General features: G+C 40.7%; 1 protein-coding gene across 1 annotated transcript in view; it reads right to left on the bottom strand.

The window, feature by feature from the left end:
- TCERG1L (transcription elongation regulator 1 like) overlaps positions 1–15,333 on the bottom strand; it is a 205,553-nt gene extending 190,220 nt beyond the window's left edge. Inside the window, exons 1-3 of the mRNA XM_060093664.1 lie at positions 15,007–15,333; positions 12,828–12,974; positions 11,892–12,072 (exon numbers count right to left, since the gene is read on the bottom strand). Of these exons, the coding sequence (XP_059949647.1) occupies positions 11,892–12,072; positions 12,828–12,974; positions 15,007–15,333 (655 nt within the window). The remainder of the gene's footprint in view (positions 1–11,891; positions 12,073–12,827; positions 12,975–15,006) is intronic.
- Positions 15,334–17,252: the final 1,919 nt, after the last annotated feature.

The raw sequence follows: 17,252 nt of genomic DNA, 5'->3' as shown, positions 1-17,252 counted from the left end.
ATTGGGTTGTTTGTTTTTTGATATTAAGCTGTATGAGCTGTTTGTGTATTTTGAAAATTAATCTGTTGGTAGCATTGTTAGCAAATATTTTCTCCTAGTCTGTAAGTTGTCTTTTTGTTTTGTTTATGGTTTCCTTTGCTATACAAAAGCTTTTAAGCTTAATTAGGTCCCATTTGTTTAATTTTGTTTTTATTTCCATTACTCTAGGAGATGGATCAAAAAATATATTTCTGCAATTTGTGTCAAAGAGTGTTCTGCCTATGTTTTCCTCTAGGAGTTTTATAGTATCCAGTCTTACATTTAAGTCTTTAATCCATTTTGAATTTATTTTTGAAAATAGTGTTAGAGAATGTTCTAATTTCATTCTTTTACGTGTAGCTGCCTGGTTTTCCCAGCACCACTTATTGAAGAGGCTGTTTTTTCTCCATTGTATATTCTTGCATCCTTTGTCATAGATTAATTGACCATAAGTGTGTGGGTTTATTTCTGGGCTCTCTACCCTGTTCCATTGATCTATGTGTTTGTTTTTGTGCCAGTACCATACTGTTTTGATTACTGTAGCTTTTTTTTTTTTTTTGCGGTACATGGGCCTCTCACTATTGTGGCCTCTCCCATTGCGGAGCACAGGCTCCGGACGCGCAGGCTCAGCGGCCATGGCTCACGGGCCCAGCCGCTCCGCGGCATGTAGGATCTTCCCGGACCAGGGCATGAACCCGTGTCCCCTGCATCGGAAGGCAGACTCTCAACCACTGCGCCACCAGGGAAGCCCTACTGTCGCTTTTTTACCAACAGTATAATTTAAAGTCAGGGAGCGTGATTCCTCTAGCTCCATTCTTCTTTCTCAAGATTGTTTTGGCTATTCAGGGTCTTTGTGTTTCCATACAAATTTAAATTTTTTTTGTTCTAGTTCTGTGAAAAATGCCACTGGTAATTTGATAGGGATTGTACTGAATCTGTAGATTTCCTTGGGTAGTATGGTCATTTTAACAATATTGATTCTTCTAATCCAAGAACATGGTATAGCTTTCCATCTGTCTGTGTCATCTTCAATTTCTTTCATCAGCATCTTACAGTTTTTTGGAGTACAGGTTTTTTGCCTCCTTAGGTAGGTTTATTTCTAAGTATTTTATTCTTTTTGATGCAAAGGTGAATGGGATTGTTTCCTTAATTTCTCTTTCTGATATTTTATGGTTAGTTATAGAAATGCAACAGATTTCTGTATATGAATTTTGTATCCAACAACTTTACCAAATTTGTTGATGAGCTCTAGTAGTTTTCTGGTAGCATCTTTAGGATTTTCTATGTATCTGCAAACAATGACAGTGTTACTTCTTCTTTCGCCAATTTGGATTCCTTTTATTTCTTTTTCTTCTCTGATTGCTGTGGCTAGGATTTCCAAAACTATGTGCAATAAAAGTGGCAAGAGTGGGCATCCTTGTCTTTTTCCTGATCTTATAGGAAATGATTTCAGCTTTTCACAACTGAGTATAATGTTACCTGTGGGTTTGTAATATATAGCCTTTATTATGATGAGGTATGTTCCCTCTATGCCGACTTCCCGAAGAATTTTTATCATAAATGGATGTTGAATTTTATCAAAAGCTTTTTCTGCATCTACTGAGATGATCGTATGGTTTTTATTCTTTAATTTGTTAATGTGGTGTATCACATGGATTGATTTGCAGATATTGAAAAATCCTTGCATCCCTGGGATAAATCCCACTTGATCATGGTGTATGATCCTTTAACACATTATTGACCAAGGGATTTTTGCAGAAACTAATGCCTGTGGCAATAATACATCTCCAGTCAATAATAACGTATTGTTTGAGTCAGTGGGCTAGTATTTTGTTGAGGGTTTTTGCATCTATGTTCATCAGTGATATTGGCCTGTAATATTCTTTTTTTGTGGTATCTTTGTCTGGTTTTGGTGTCAGGATGGTGGTGGCCTCATAGAATGAGTTCAGAAATATTCCTTCCTTTGCAATTTTTTTTGCATAGTTTCAGAAGGACAGGTGTTAACTCTTCTCTAAATGTTTAGTAGAATTCACCTGTGAAGTTAACTGGTCCTGGACTTCTGTTTTTTGGGAGTTTTTAAATTACTGATTCAATTTTGGTACTGGTAATTGATCTGTTCATATTTTCTATTCCTTCCTCATTCACTCTTGGGAGATTCTACCTTTCTAAGAATTTGCCTATTTCTTCTAGGTTGTCCATTTTATTGGTGTATAGTTGCTCATAGTAGTCTGTTATGATCCTTTGTATTTCTGCAGTGTCAGTTGTAACTTCTTTTTCATTTTTGATTTTATTGATTTGGGCCCTCTCCCTTTTTTTCTTGATGAGTCTGGCTAAAGGTTTATCAATTTTGTGTATCTTTTCAAAGAACAAGCTTTTAGTTTCACTGATATTTTCTATTGTTTTTTAAGTCTCTGTTTCATTTATTTCTGCTCTGATTTATTTATTTAATTTAAGGTTTATCATAAATCTTTATGATTTATTTTCTTTTATTAGTTTCGGGTTTTGTTTGTTCTTCTTTCTCTAGTTGCTTTAGGCATAAGGTTAGGTTGTTTATTTGACATTTTTCTTATTTCCTGACATAAGCTTGTATTGCTATAAACTTCCCTTTTAGAATTGCTTTTGCTGCATCCCATAGGTTTTGTATCATCATGTTTTCATTTTCATTTGTTTCTAGGTATTTTCTGACTTCCTCTCTCTTTTTCAGTAGCATATTGTTTAGCCTCCACGTGTTTGCATTTTTTTGCAGTTTTTTCTCTTGTAGTTGATTTCTAGCCTCATAGCATTGTGGTCAGAAAAGACGCTTGATATGATTTCAGTTTTCTTAAATTTACCAAGGCTTGATTTGTGACCCAGCATGTGATCTATCCTGGAGAATGTTCCATGTGAACTTGAAAAGAAGGTTTATTCTGCTGCTTTCAGATGGAATGCTTTATAAATATAAATTAAGTATATCTGGTCTAATGTGTCATTTTAAGGCCTGTGTTTCCTTATTGATTTTCTGTCTGATCTGTACATTGATGAAAGTGGGGTGCTAAAGTCCCCCCCTATTATTGTGTTACTGTTGATTTCTCCTTTTACGTCTGTTAACATTTGCCTAATATATTTAGGTTTTCCTATGTTGGGTGCATGTATATTTTAAATTGTTATATCTTCTTCTTGGATTGATCCTTTGATCATTATGTAGTGTCCTTCTTTGTCTCCTGTTACAGTTTTTATTTTACTGTCAATTTTGTCTGAAAAAGTATTGCTACTCCAGCTTTCTTCTGATTTTCATTTGTGTGGAGAGCCTTTTTCCATCCTCTCACTTTCAGTCTGTACGTGACTCTACACATTTTATTTAAATATACCATATTGTAGTTACTATTTTTTAATTATTTACTTCTTCTGTGCTTTGATCTTTTGTTCTCTTTTTCTGACTGAATTTGGGTTGAGTATTTGTTATGATTCCAATTTTATTGTTTATTGTTATTCTATTGTTTTATTAGTTATAACTCTTTTTAATTCTTAAGTGGTTGCTATATGTTTTATAATATGTAATTTAATTAATTAGAGTTCACCTTCAAATAATATCACACCACTTAATGTATGATGAGAGCTTTGCAGTTATATCCTTCCAATTCCTTCCTCCCATCCTTTGTGATTGTTGACATTGTTTTGATTTCACATATGCTATATGCACATACTACATCACTCACCATTACTTATCCTTATACAGTTAATTATCTTTTGGAGCAATTAAAAACAAAGCAAAATATATATTTTACCTTAATGTACTCATTATTTCTTTGTACAGATGCAAGTTTCTGTCTGCTATTATATTAGTTCTGCTTAATAAGCTTCTTCATAATTTCTTGAACTGCAGGTCTACCAACAATTAATTCTTTTCAGTTTTAGTTTGGGAAAAATCTTCATTTCACCTTAGTTTTTGATCATTGTTTTTGCTTTGTATAAAGTTCCTGACTGAGAGATTTTTAGTTCAGTCTTTTAAAGACATCACTTTGTTGCTTTGGGGTTTGTATAGATTCTTACAATACAACTCCTACAATTTTAAATTTTTGTTACTATCTGTGTAATGTGTCTTTTTTTCCCTGTTTGTCTTCAAGATTTTCTCTTAACCTTTGAAACAGAAGTTTGAATATGTTTTGCCTCATTTTCAGTCTTGGGGTTTTCTAAGTCTCTTGGATCCATGTTTTGATAACTTTTATTAATTGTTTATTACCTTTGGTCACTGTGACTTCAAATGTTTTTTCCCCCTCATTTTCTCTCCTCCTGAAACTTCAATTATATGTATGTTAAACCATTTGATATTATCTCATAGCTCTGGGAAAGTAGGCTCCATTGTTTCACTGTTTTCTCTGTGTTACAATTTTAGTGGTTTCTGTTGACCTGTCTTTAAATTCATTCATACTTTCCTTGGCTGTATCACATGTACTCATGAGTCCACCAAAGTAATTCTTCATTTCTGATACCATGTTTTATTTTTTCTAGAATTTCAGTTTGGCTTTCTTATCTTTTCCATATCTCTGATGAAATTCTCTATCTTTTCAGGCATGTGGCCCTTCTTTTCCATTAGACTCATTAATATATTAATCGTAGTTATTTCAAAGTCCCTGTCTGATAGTTCCAAAATATGTCATCTTAGGATCTGGTTCTGTTGTTTACTTTATCTCTTGACAATGGTTTATCATTTTTTGCTTTGTTTGTGTGTCTTGTAACTTTTTTATTCAATGCCAGACATCATGATTAGAACAATAGAGAATGAGGTACTTAGGAGTTACTCCTGGAAATGGGCACACCCTTCTTCTGTCAAGCTGAATGAGATGTGTCAATGTATTCAGGTGTTGACCTGGATTTGAATTTTGTTGCCACAGTTTCCTACCATGCCCCAGAGGCTTCAAAATCCTTTAACGATGCATTTTTCTTAGAGTAAGTTCTAGGGTGTCTGATAGTCGTAATATTTGTGTCCCCCTTAACTTTCAGCCATCCCCAAATTCCTGCATCACAGAAAAGGGTCACTCTCCATACCCGGTCCCTGCACCAGTGGTAGATGGCTGTTGCTTTTACTCATATTTGTAAGGCTGGCTATGGGGCAGGATGTCTTGTCCCATGTCAGTCTTAAATAACCTTGTTTTCTGGGCTTCCAGCATGAGAGTTTCCTAGTGTTTCAGCTTCTTTTAACTATATGAGGGATTTTGAAATAATTTGTATCCTCAGATTTCTCAATTCTCCTCTTCCCAATTTTACCAACATAATTTGAGGTTATGTATTCAGATTATAATTATTCTTTTCAGCTTCAGTTTGGGGGAAAAAAGTTGCTTAGAAATTTTCAGTCATTCCTGTAACCAAATTAATGAACGTTTACATATATTCTATGTTATTGACAAAAATTGTTGATGATTATAGATAGTTTGAAACCTGACTCCCCCATTCTTAGCTCTTGCTTTTGATTAATTTCTCAATTAGTGGAGAAAACTGAAGAGAAAAAAAAATTTATGATATAAGTTTTTCCCGCATTTTTCATAGTCTATAAAAGAATTCTAAAATGATAGTATTGTCATAATTTGAAAATTAAGGGAAACATAAAGCTTAAATCTATTTCTTTAAAAATCTTACTGGCAATTGCTTGAGGAAATAGGATCAGTATGAACATATTCCAAATCACCATACAAAACAAAAATAAACTAAATCAAACAAAACATACATGGTACAGCAAAAGAATAAAAACAGACTAAAATAAAGAAATAACAAAACACTATAAAAAACAGAATATAATAATATGACAGAAGAAATATAAAAATAGGAATTCAAATATAGGTATGCTAAACTCCATTTTTAAAGGCAAAAGAAGGGCCTGTGCCTTTAAATGACTGACCTAAGCTTAAAACAAAAGACAAGGTAAAGACTGATAAGCAAAATAAAATAGAAATGTAGAGTGACAGCAACATTAACTTAAGACAAAGTAGAACTTGAGGTGAGGACATTAGACGTGAAAAAAGTCTATCCATCAGTTGTTTGAGAAGGTCTTTTCCTTGCTTATGCGTATGGACACCTTTCTTGTTGGCATATATTACTTTGATGACAAACGTTTTTCCTCCTAATTCTCTAAAGTTTTCCCCATTAGGTGATCACATCTAGTGCTGTACATTGATTTGAAGCTGTGCCCACTTATGTGTTCCTGGAAGGAGTGGCTCTCCCATTCGTAAACTCCGCCAGGATACAGTGAGCAAGGTATATGGCATGGCCACATTTAATATGTCTGCCACATTGTATTTGTTTTTCAAGGAGATCAAATCAACATCGATGTGTTGTTTGCTCTCTATCTCATTGTCACCTTCTCATGATTACCATCCATTTGTTCACTGCCACAGCTATACATGCTTGAGAATCTGTCTATGATGTCTGCCACCATCCAGTTCAAACCGTCTTGCCACGTGATTTCATGCCTCCTCCAGCTCGTTTTCGATTTTTCTTTTATTGCTTTTCTATAAAGCTCTTTTGTTCATATTAAGGTAAACTGAAAGGTGATTTATGCAAAATGCTTACAAGCTCCTGTACAAAAGCTGTTTCCCAGATTTTTCTTTCCTCTGCATCTTTTGAGTAAACAAATCTTTCATGAAGCAGAACAGTTTCTGTTGTCCCACCTCATCTTCCACTTTCTCTCTCTCTAGTCATCTTTGAATGGCACAGCCAGTATTTTTTTTCCAACAAGATATTGGTAGAATCAGGCTCTTTGATCTTCAGCCAAAAGGCAATGTAATATAGACAACTTTTAGACAAATCTCCAGTTTTCAGCAAACTATAATGCCATGTGTCCTTACTGGACAGAAGCTGAGTAAATTATTCTCCTGCTTGATACTCTGAACCTAAGTACTTGTATTTCTGAGTAGCTTGAAGGACTCTGAAGATCTTATCTTTAGAAGTGAAGAACAGGGATGCTTTGAAAAGCACAATTTCCACGCTGGCCCTACCCCCACCTCTACTTGTGATAAACCTCATATCCTTAGAAGCAATGCAAGCCCATTTCTCTCTGGGATGAAGAGGGACTTAGCACTGCATGGGAGAAGGGAGATGTTGAGATTGGAGACAAAGTGATGGGGGTCTCGTCCTAAGTGCAGAGACTCCTGAAGAGGAGGGGGTGCCTGTGTCCTCATGCATCCTCGCCTTTCCTGCATCAACCTCTGAGGACTGGGAATGAATGAGTCCCAGCTTATTTCTCAGTTCAACCCATTAACACTGTAATTAGGGATAATTCCTTAAAAAGCCACTAAATTATTCACTGGAGACTTCAGTTTCCAGTACAGTTGTAACTTTGCATATTTTTGGATGCTTGCATTTATTTTTCAGCAAGAAGACTCGGCCCTTTCTTTGTCTGCTCTGCTTCCTGAGGACAAATTTACACTTTCCTGAAGAAACCATGGCTCCCAAGCTGAAGAATGATGGAACATCCCAGGATACTCTGGAGAGCGCCCAGGACTTACAACACAGGTCCCGTGGGATAATGGGGTTCATCTTGCACGAAGTGGCCCTGAGCTGGGCCACCACTGCCGCATCCCACCACCACTCTCCTCCTTGGTTTAGGCTGCTTGGCTGCTTGTCATCACCTGGTGAAACATCTGTCATGAGTTTGTGACTTTACATGTTCTACTCCTCCATTCCCTCTCCTGCCCTGGTCAAGTTCTGCTGATCTTTGTGGTGTGTTTCAGGTACATCATCTCCTGGAGACCTTCCCTGATGACCCTCCTGAGACCCTCCTCGGACGTCTGCAGAGAGCCCCTAGGACGGCAGTGCTGGGTAATGATCTACAGAGTGCACTTCCCCAGGAGAACATGAGCTGCGAGGGCACCTAGCAGAGCCCATGTCTGCACCGCCTGCAGGGGAGTGAACTCCTCTGATGAATGCAGGTGGGAACACGACTGACCTTCACGTTTCTAAACGGCCAACAGGCTTTCTTCAGGTCTCAGTATAACAGCAAATCATTACCTCTATCGTCAACATAAGTGAGTCTAGTATATATCAAAAATAAAGTCCTTCAAAACATTTATTAAATTTTAGATGGCTTACCCAAATTCGTTCAAGTTGTGCTAATATTATATGAGACGCTGCTGCAGTGCAGTTACTTCTTAACCAACCATAGATCAGGAGGGGAGTAATATTAACATGAGCCTCAGAGGTCACCCACCCGACGTCTCTGCCCATCACACCTTTTTAACTCAGTTCAACAGACCACATGCTTATTGAAACAAAACCACTTTCTAGTGTCACATCATTGGAGCTCATGGTACGTAATGCTATTGTCAAGAACGATTATTACACAAATGTACTATCTATCCAAGAAAGGAAAATGTGATGAGCCTGTTTAAAATGAGGGGAATCTGTGAGAATGGCCATCATCAAAAAATCTACAAACAATAAATGCTGGGGAGGGTGTGGAGAAAAGGGAACCCTCTTGCACTGTCGGTGGGAATGTAAACAGCCACTATGGAGAACACTATGGAGGTTCCTTAAAAAACTAAAAATAGAACTACCATATGACCCAGCAATCCCACTACTGGGCATATACCCTGAGAAAACCATAATTCAAAAAGAGTCATGTACCACAATGTTCATTGCAGCACTATTTACAATAGCCAGGACATGGAAGCAACCTAAGTGTCCATCGACAGATGAAGGGATAAAGAAGATGTGGCACATATATACAATGGAATATTACTCAGCCATAAAAACAGATGAAATTGAGTTATTTGTAGTGAGGTGGATGGACCTAGAGTCTGTCATACAGAGTGAAGTAAGTCAGAAAGAGAAAAACAAATACTGTATGCTAACACATATATATGGAATCTAAAAAAAACCAAAAATGGTTCTGATGAACCTAGGGGCAGGACAGGAATAAAAATGCAGACGTAGAGAATGGACTTGAGGACAAGGGAAGGGGTAAGGGTAAGCTGGGATGAAGTGAGAGAGTGGCATTGACATATACACTACCAAATATAAAATAGACAGCTAGTGGGAAGCAGCCGCATAGCACAGGGAGATCAGCTCAGGTGCTTTGTGACCACCTAGAGGGTTAGGATAGAGACAGTGGGAGGGAGACACAAGAGGGAGGGGATATGGTGATATACATATGCATATAGCTGATTCACTTTGTTATACAGCAGCAATTAACACGACATTGTAAAGCACTTACACTCCAATAAAGATGCTAAAAAAATCTAAAAAAAAATTAAATTAAATTAAAAAATAAAATGAGGTGAGTCTGACTCACTCTCCTGGTTCTCCTGGAGTTCTAATAGTGCTTCATTGATTAATTGAAAGGGGATCAATAAAATATATGTAAGATTCTAAGGCCATTTGCTTCTAAATATAACAATTTACAAATGGATCAACTTAAAATATCAATCATATAATATATTCATACATTATATATTAATATAGTGTATATAAATATTTATATTTATAAATGCATAACTTTATATAATGTAAATCAATATAACATTTAAATTTATCAATTTATAGCAAGATATAAGACTTAATAGCAATTATAACAATAACTTTTAACAACATATCTGAAGATTTACATGTAAAATGTTTTAATGAGGCTATATTTTCTCATTAACTATATTAAAATTGCAACAGTGTATCTTAACTTTTAACTGACTGGGAGCTGACGCTACCTTCCACCTTTACTTGCTCCCCCTTCCAGGTTCTCGGTTAAACAGTAACATATAAACAACACCCTAAATGTGTTCTTTGGACTAACGGTCATTTAATACATGTTTCTAGAACAGTAATTTCTAAGAATCTGAAATGTATCAAAAAATCAAAATTTTCATGAAACAGTTCAGAAACCCCATCTCAGAACAAATGCATATATGACTGTTAGTAAAATACCTCTGGGCACAGATACATTATTCTCCAAAAGATAAGTAAAGCATGTTATATTCTTATGGTTCATGAGTCCAAAAAAAAAAAATCCAAGGAAGAAGAAAAGCAGAAATTTGATAAATGTTAGATGGGGCGGACAGTTATTCTATGATCGACCATGTTAGTAAGAAATATTATTTTTTTTTGTCCTTTAAAAAGGCTTAGTCGAAAAGTCAAAAGGTAAAATTAACACGAATATGCTTTAAGTATGAAATAGGTGCCGCACAATGGCAAGTAAAAAATGTCCATATGATATAAAAGCTACGATAATTTGCCATAAGCTTCTTCGACAAAATTGGTAGTTAGCATGTTCACAGTATGAGTTTTCTAAGAGGACAGAGGTATAATGCAAATGTCTACATGATATTAAAGAGTGAGCTGACAGGAGGAAAGGTCACTCAAAGCTTTTGTTGGAACAGTTGAACTAATTTCACTGTTTTTTAAACTAAATGTACTGATTATTTTGGTGACAGCATTGCCAGTGCATTAGGAAAGTAAAATATTATCCTTTCAGATACTGAAAAAGGCGTCTAAAGCCTTGGAATACCATATATTACATGCTATCTGATCATCTTTTGTCATCGTTCAATTAAAAAGGATATGTGTGGGCCTCCCTGGTGGCGCAAGTGGTTGAGAGTCCGCCTGCCGATGCAGGGGATACGGGTTCGTGCCCCGGTCTGGGAGGATCCCATATGCCGCGGAGCGGCTGGGCCCATGAGCCATGGCCGCTGAGCCTGCGCGTCCGGAGCCTGCGCGTCCGGAGCCTGTGCTCCGCAACGGGGGAGGCCACAACAGTGAGAGGCCCGCATACCGCAAAAAAAAAAAAAAAAAAAAAAAAAAAAAAAAAAAAAAAAAAGGATATGTGATCATCTTAGTGTAAAACGTTTATAAGTGTACGTATGTAAGACGCTTATTCAGATTTTAACAACTCAGTAATAGATGATTACAAGCACAGAAGGCAAGTTTCAGTCAAGAATCATTAAGGCCTATGAAAAAAACACAAAGAGTTGAGTGTTCTTCCTGACTTATTACTAAACAGGACACATAGCAAATTATAATACTATTAAGGTAGAAAAAGAGAGAAGAAAATAAATATGTCTCCTAAACCCGCACTGAACTATCCACAGATACGTGTCCTTATTACTAAATTTTAGAGCTACATATTGGGACAATCTTGGTAGGCAGGAAATTACAAGGAAGATAATATAATTCTGAAGTCATAAAATATTCCATAATGGAAGATGTTGCAAGATAATTTGGGTATGAGCAACGTTTGCTTTTCTAATATGATCATATATTAAGGTGATTTTAAAAATCAATCAAAAAATTCGTAAGATGATTTTATTCTCTTGTTACTATACAGGTTTATTATACCATCTTTCAACCAGGGATTATTTCATGGGAGTCTGTTCCAGGACAAATGTTCTTTTAGGTCACTAGACTCCAAAGAGAGAACGAAATCCATCTTCCAAAGAGCACACATTTATAGACCATCGCCAGTATCACCCCATATTCATGAAGGCAAAACGTATAAAAATCTTACATGTGCCCGTGTCCTGCGGACCAGGGAGCTATGCACCTCACCCCACATAAGGAACATTTTTTAAATGAGTTGCCTGATCAATTAGGGCTCCTACTAAGAGCTATCAGCAGAAGATTTGGTCCAATTCTACAAACAGAGCACCAAAACTATGATTCTGTACAAATCCCCTCAGCCATCTCTTCACCTTAAAACAGATGCCATTCTCCAAAAACACAGTGAATAATCTACCCCAAACTCAACTTCATTATGAAAAGGAATCATACCCATGAAAAAAGAAATTATATTTTACTGAAAGAATTGTTTCATTAGAGTGACAAACATAGTTTTCATACCCAAAGCTAATTTGTAGCTACAGCAAGCAAACAAAAAAACCACAACCACACATTTTTACAGCTATTTGGGCACCAACCTGGGATAGGCTGAGGTGTTAACAGCACCGTGGGAAGCGGCCTAGAGGCAGGAGCTGGCCTGGACAGAGACACGGCTACTTGATTTGCCAACAGTTGAGGCTTCTCATGCCCATGAAACAATCTTGATTCCTCAGGATATATCCATGTGGAGTCCAGAGCAAAGGAATTATTCAAAAAGATCTGTCCAAAGAGAAAGCAAGCATAACACTTAAGACCATGCACGTAATAAAAGCTGAGGACTGTAAAATACTTGTCTTACACTGACTATTGGAGATTCTATGCATGGAGATTCTATAAAGCCACTATCTTAAAACCTGAAGATCCACAGGGCTCTGATACCAATCACCTTCGAGTTAAGTCTCCTGGGCTGGTCTTCAGCTATTGACTTGGTTAATTCATCCCAGCAGCCAGTTAACAGATATAGAATCACTCCAGTGAGATAAGCAGTGTGTTGTAAAACAAGTCACTGTACTACTTTCTGTTGGTTTTCAGGTAAACAAAGTGTAGCCAGTATATTTGAATTCAAAAGCCAAGATAAACCATCAGAAAGATGAACACTCAAAGCAATAATACCAAGGAAAACTTACTTTTAAAATGTACACTTGAGTTATATAAGGTTTAAGGCTAGATTCTGAACAATAGTGATGGATTTAAAAACTGAAAAATTCAAAAAGTAGATTCTGATTCAGAAGTAGGAATTTTATATTATCCTACGGAAACCAAATATTTTAAGCTAAAACAAAATCCCTCACCACCACCATCTACTGGTGCTTTTGAACAGACCATTCTTATTCTGAAAAGACTTCTCTCCAGACCTAGATGGTTGATCTATTGCAGTTAGAAACTAAAAATACACAGTGATTTCTGTTATGGCAATACCCAACAACTTAAAAATTAATAGCCCATTTATCCAATCAGACTAGCTGCATTTTTACCTTACAATTAGGTATCCTTTTGTCTATCCAACTTTTCCCAATGGGAAGTGGAAGAGAAGATGGGCAGACATGTGGGAAAATGGGCACCAATTCCACAGTGGAAGAGGGGGACAGTCCAATCGATGGAGAATGACCACCAAACAGCCACTGAAACCCAAGAAAAGAGAAGGGTGTCCTCATTAGCCTATATCAATCAACTCTACTTTGTACCAAAAGATGCTGGGATAGCTGCTTTAAAAGGGAATTTTTAAATGCATGTATTTGATTATGAGAAAAATCTCCTTTTCCCCAGTCCAAAAAAACCCCACAAACATTCAAAATTCTAAAAATTTATTAAAATTTTCATATCTGAATCATCACAATGCATTTACAACACTGCTTTCTGTAATATTAAGAAAGAACTTCTAAGCACAAAGCCATGAGAACATGGTAAGAAATGGATTTCTGCCCTGAGAATATGAAAAACCACAATGGAAAGGTGAAATGCTGGGTATTCCTTTTATAATTCTTGAATTCTTTTTACAAGCAAGCAGAGAGCTATATTTTATGCTATTCTTTTCCTTATAACATTTTATATTAATTATATTTATCATTTTAAAAACAGGCACAAGTAATATTTTCAAAATAAGAGGTTAGGATTCAAAGTTTCCCAAGGTTCGCAAATGCAAATAGATTCCAAGGCAAAGAAAACATAAATGAGCTTATCACATAACTGAAGATCCCAATGCACAGAATAAAATAGCAAACGTTGAAAGGGGGCAGACAATTTAGGAGACAGTCTCTCTAATTAAATTAACTGAATCTTTATCAGTGGAGAATAAGATCATTGTTCAATGGTATGGAATACTTCAATACGCATTTGTTTTAAAACCATAAAAGCATTTTTGAATTTCCTGTTATGTGAAAACGTTCTTCTGGTTTAAATAGTTTTTTAACAGAAAATATGGTAGCACAAAATATTTTAAAGATTAATACTAAGTTTGGGGGAGATTTTTCGTTTTAAATTTACACAAGAAAATAAAAAGCATTTTCTATACAGAAAAAAAAAAAATGTAGTTAGTTCCTTGACACCATATACCTCTAGCGGTAGCACGGGCATATGACAAACCCTTCGAAATATCAAAAAAGCTACCAACGCTTATTCAAACAAAAACCCAACGTGAACTGCATCACACATCAAAATACCATATCCAGTACCACGTATGTGATGTATCATTACGCGTAAAGACCAGTTTAGGAAGAGTTAACAACATCTTTTAGAAAAGCTCACAATATAATACTGGAATTAAATTAATTATGTGGTGTATTCTAACATCCACTCATTTGAATATGCTAATTAGGACAGTCATTGGAATAAAATACATGCTATTCACTGATTTAAATGCATCTGCCTAGTTAGATAGCAAACAATGGATCTTGCCAAAACCAGCTTCCCTTGCTCTGTTACACCATTAATCAAAAGCACAGTCACTTTTTCTTTTTAATTCCAGATTTTAAACGCCAAACTCTTCCAAAGTGCAATATGACACTAGGTAATTTGGTGGACTCAGGCAGACCTAGGGTGGGAGTGGAAATCACCGGTAGCACTTCTCAGTATTAAAGGCAGGATTTCCCTGCAGGCTTCCATTGGTTTGAATTTTCTTAAGCATCGTCCTGAGTCTATTTTCAAATGAAAAAAAACAAAAAACAAAACAACTAGATCAGAATCAGAAACAGCTATTGATTCCCAGCTTGCTTTCCAAGCCTGGCAGAGACTGTAAAAGTATTAACTTCTATTCGGTAAGTCGGCCACAGTTCGCAGCTGCAACGCCGGGTTCCGGAGGCGATACTTAAGCACCGCGCTCTGGACAACGACCCCAGCCCGGGCGAAAGTTGTGGCCAATGCGGTCCCAACTCTGGGCTTGGGGTGCGGGTCTCCAAACTGCTCGGCTGAGAAATCGGGAAGACATACTGCAAAAACTGCCGAGGGGCAGAACGAGACGTCGAAGCATGAACTTTGTTGCCGATGCATGGCTGCCAGGCTGCGCCGTGATGGGCTGGGGAGCCGAGGACCACCGCGGGAGGAAAGAGCGCAAGCCTCAGGGCCGGAGCCGCCGGAGCGGGGCGAGGGCCGCGCCCAGGGGCCAGGGGGGAAGCCGGCGACCCCGAACCCTGGGCCGGGGGCCGGGGGACACATTACCTGCCCGTTGAGCAAGGGGTAGTGGTGCACAGCTGCGGCGGCGGCGTGGTCCGGCGCAGAGGGCAGCGGCAGCAACGGCAGCCAGCCGGGCAGCCCCGGGAGCAGCGGGGCGGCAGAGGGCTGGGCCGAGGCAAGCAGCGCTGGCGGGGGCGCGACCCCGGCGCCCAGCCGGAGCAGCCCGGCCGAGCTGGGGACCATCCAAACCCAGGGCGGCGGCGGCGGGGGCGGGTCTGCGTTCATCGGCCAGAGGAGAGGCTGCCGCCGCCGAGGCTGCTGCGGCTGCTGCAGCTGCCGCCGCCGCCGCTGGAGCCTGGCGCCCACCAGCATCCTACATCCCCGCGCGGGCGGCGGCTGCGGGAGCGGCGGGGGCGGCGGGCGCCAGAGGCACGGGCCGGCGGCGGCGCGGGCTCCGGAGCGAACTCACTTGGTTCCGCTGCGCGGCCGCACGCTCCGCCCCTGCCCCGCGCCGGGAGCCCCTCCTCCTCCTCCTCTGCTAGCGCTGCCGCCCGCGCCGCCGCCGCCCCCCAGGCCCGGCCCCGGCTCGCAGCGTCCCCGGGTTCCGGGCTCCGGCCAGCACTCACCCCGGGACCCCCGCGGCGGCGGGGGAGGGGACGGGGAGCAGGCGGAGGCGCGGGGCGCAGAGGGCGCGCCTGGCCGGGCTCCCGCGGATTGCGCCCGGAGCTCAGGTTCGGCCGCTGGAGGCCGCCGGCTCTCGCGGACGGAGCGCACGCCGGGGAAGGCGCACCCGGCCAGGCCGGGAGACGGGGTCCACCAGCAGCAGCGAGCCGAGGCCAAAGTGGCGGCGCTTGAGCCAGGCACGTCCAGCCGCCGGGCGGTGCTGGGGACGCCGTCGGGGACCGCGCGCGGGCCGCTCTCTGCCTGGCTTAACCTGGGTCGAGGGCGGAGGGTCCCCAGGGGATGCTGCCTGCAGCCCCCGACGCCCAGCGGGCACCGATCGCCACTGGGGACGGGTAGATTTCTCTCCCTGGAAAATCTGCCAAACACTTTCCTAAGACCCCAGCGGGTCCTCTGCCCCGGCGGCCCCTACCCCACGCCCCACTAGTTCAGGCGCCACACACTCCAGGCGGGTCGCCTCCGGGCCTTTGCACGGGACAAACGGTTGTCGCTGGGATTGCCCACTGTGAACTGGTCCTGGATTCTACCGGGCCCAGAATTGTGCTCCTCCTTTACCCACCGCACGCGGCCTCTGCAGTGCAACCTGGGCTGCCTGAGGCCAAGGACCACCCCTCCTGCGAGGACCCTCTCTCGGCCCGCACAGCAGAGCCTGGTTCCGCGCGGCTCACACGCAGTCGCCGCCAGGCGGCGCGCGCCCCGGCTGACCTCCCTCCTGCCGCAGACCCCGGTCCCGCGCGGTATCTCCCTGTGATGCCGGGGCTCTGAGACCCCGCCCAGCTCTGGGCCGTTCGTCGCCAGAGAGCTGGTTGGAGACTTCCACGTGCTAATGAACTGCTTAGGTCGCTACGCCGGAGAAACCCCACCGCAGTCAACAGCGCAAGCACAGTGTTTCTTAGGAGCATTTGGTGAAGGGCCTTCCTGCCGCCTAAAGCAGAAGGAAGGTATTATGAAGCATGCTTTTAAGAGCTTGTATGAAAAGCCCACCCTGACCTGGGCAGGAGAGCATGCATCCACCCAGGTACACCACAGACACACCGGGACTCTCCAAACACGGGCTCTTCTCACCTCTGGACTGATCCATCGACCTCCCTCCTGAGATAAACTAAAGCACCAGAGTGCTTTCAATTTGCTTCTAGGATTGTTTCCTCATTCTTCTAATTTGCTTATTTCCTCCTGGCCTGGCATGATTTCTTTTAGATCCTGGCATATGCTAATTTACATAGCTGGCATCTCCGTGTTTTCCTCCAGGCAAACCATTTTTCAATTAGCAAGTTTATCGCTCTCTTTGATGCAAAAGTCCTGGCAAGATTTTGTTTTTTCTCACCTACAGTCAGAAAGCTCTGCAGATTAGAAGACTGTTACTATTCAGCTTAAGCCCTTAATTCATGCGCATATATTTGCATGTGCACACGCTCGTGATATGTGTCTTGATCTTGGTGGCTGCAGCCAGACTAAGGAATTGGGGCAGGTGTCTTTGGGCAGGCTAAGGTGGACCCCTTAAAGGGTCCTGTTTGAATGGGAGTTATTCATCCCTTCTCCATTGTTTGGAGGCTGGCAGTGCCCGGCTTGCATGCTGCTCTCAGCAAAAGCAAGTGCACAGAACCCACACT

The sequence above is a fragment of the Mesoplodon densirostris genome, chromosome 1 (genome assembly GCF_025265405.1).
Source record: "Mesoplodon densirostris isolate mMesDen1 chromosome 1, mMesDen1 primary haplotype, whole genome shotgun sequence".
NCBI lineage: Eukaryota > Metazoa > Chordata > Mammalia > Artiodactyla > Ziphiidae > Mesoplodon > Mesoplodon densirostris.
The sequence above is the reverse complement of the archived record's forward strand: the minus strand, read 5'-3'. Positions and strand labels throughout refer to the sequence as shown.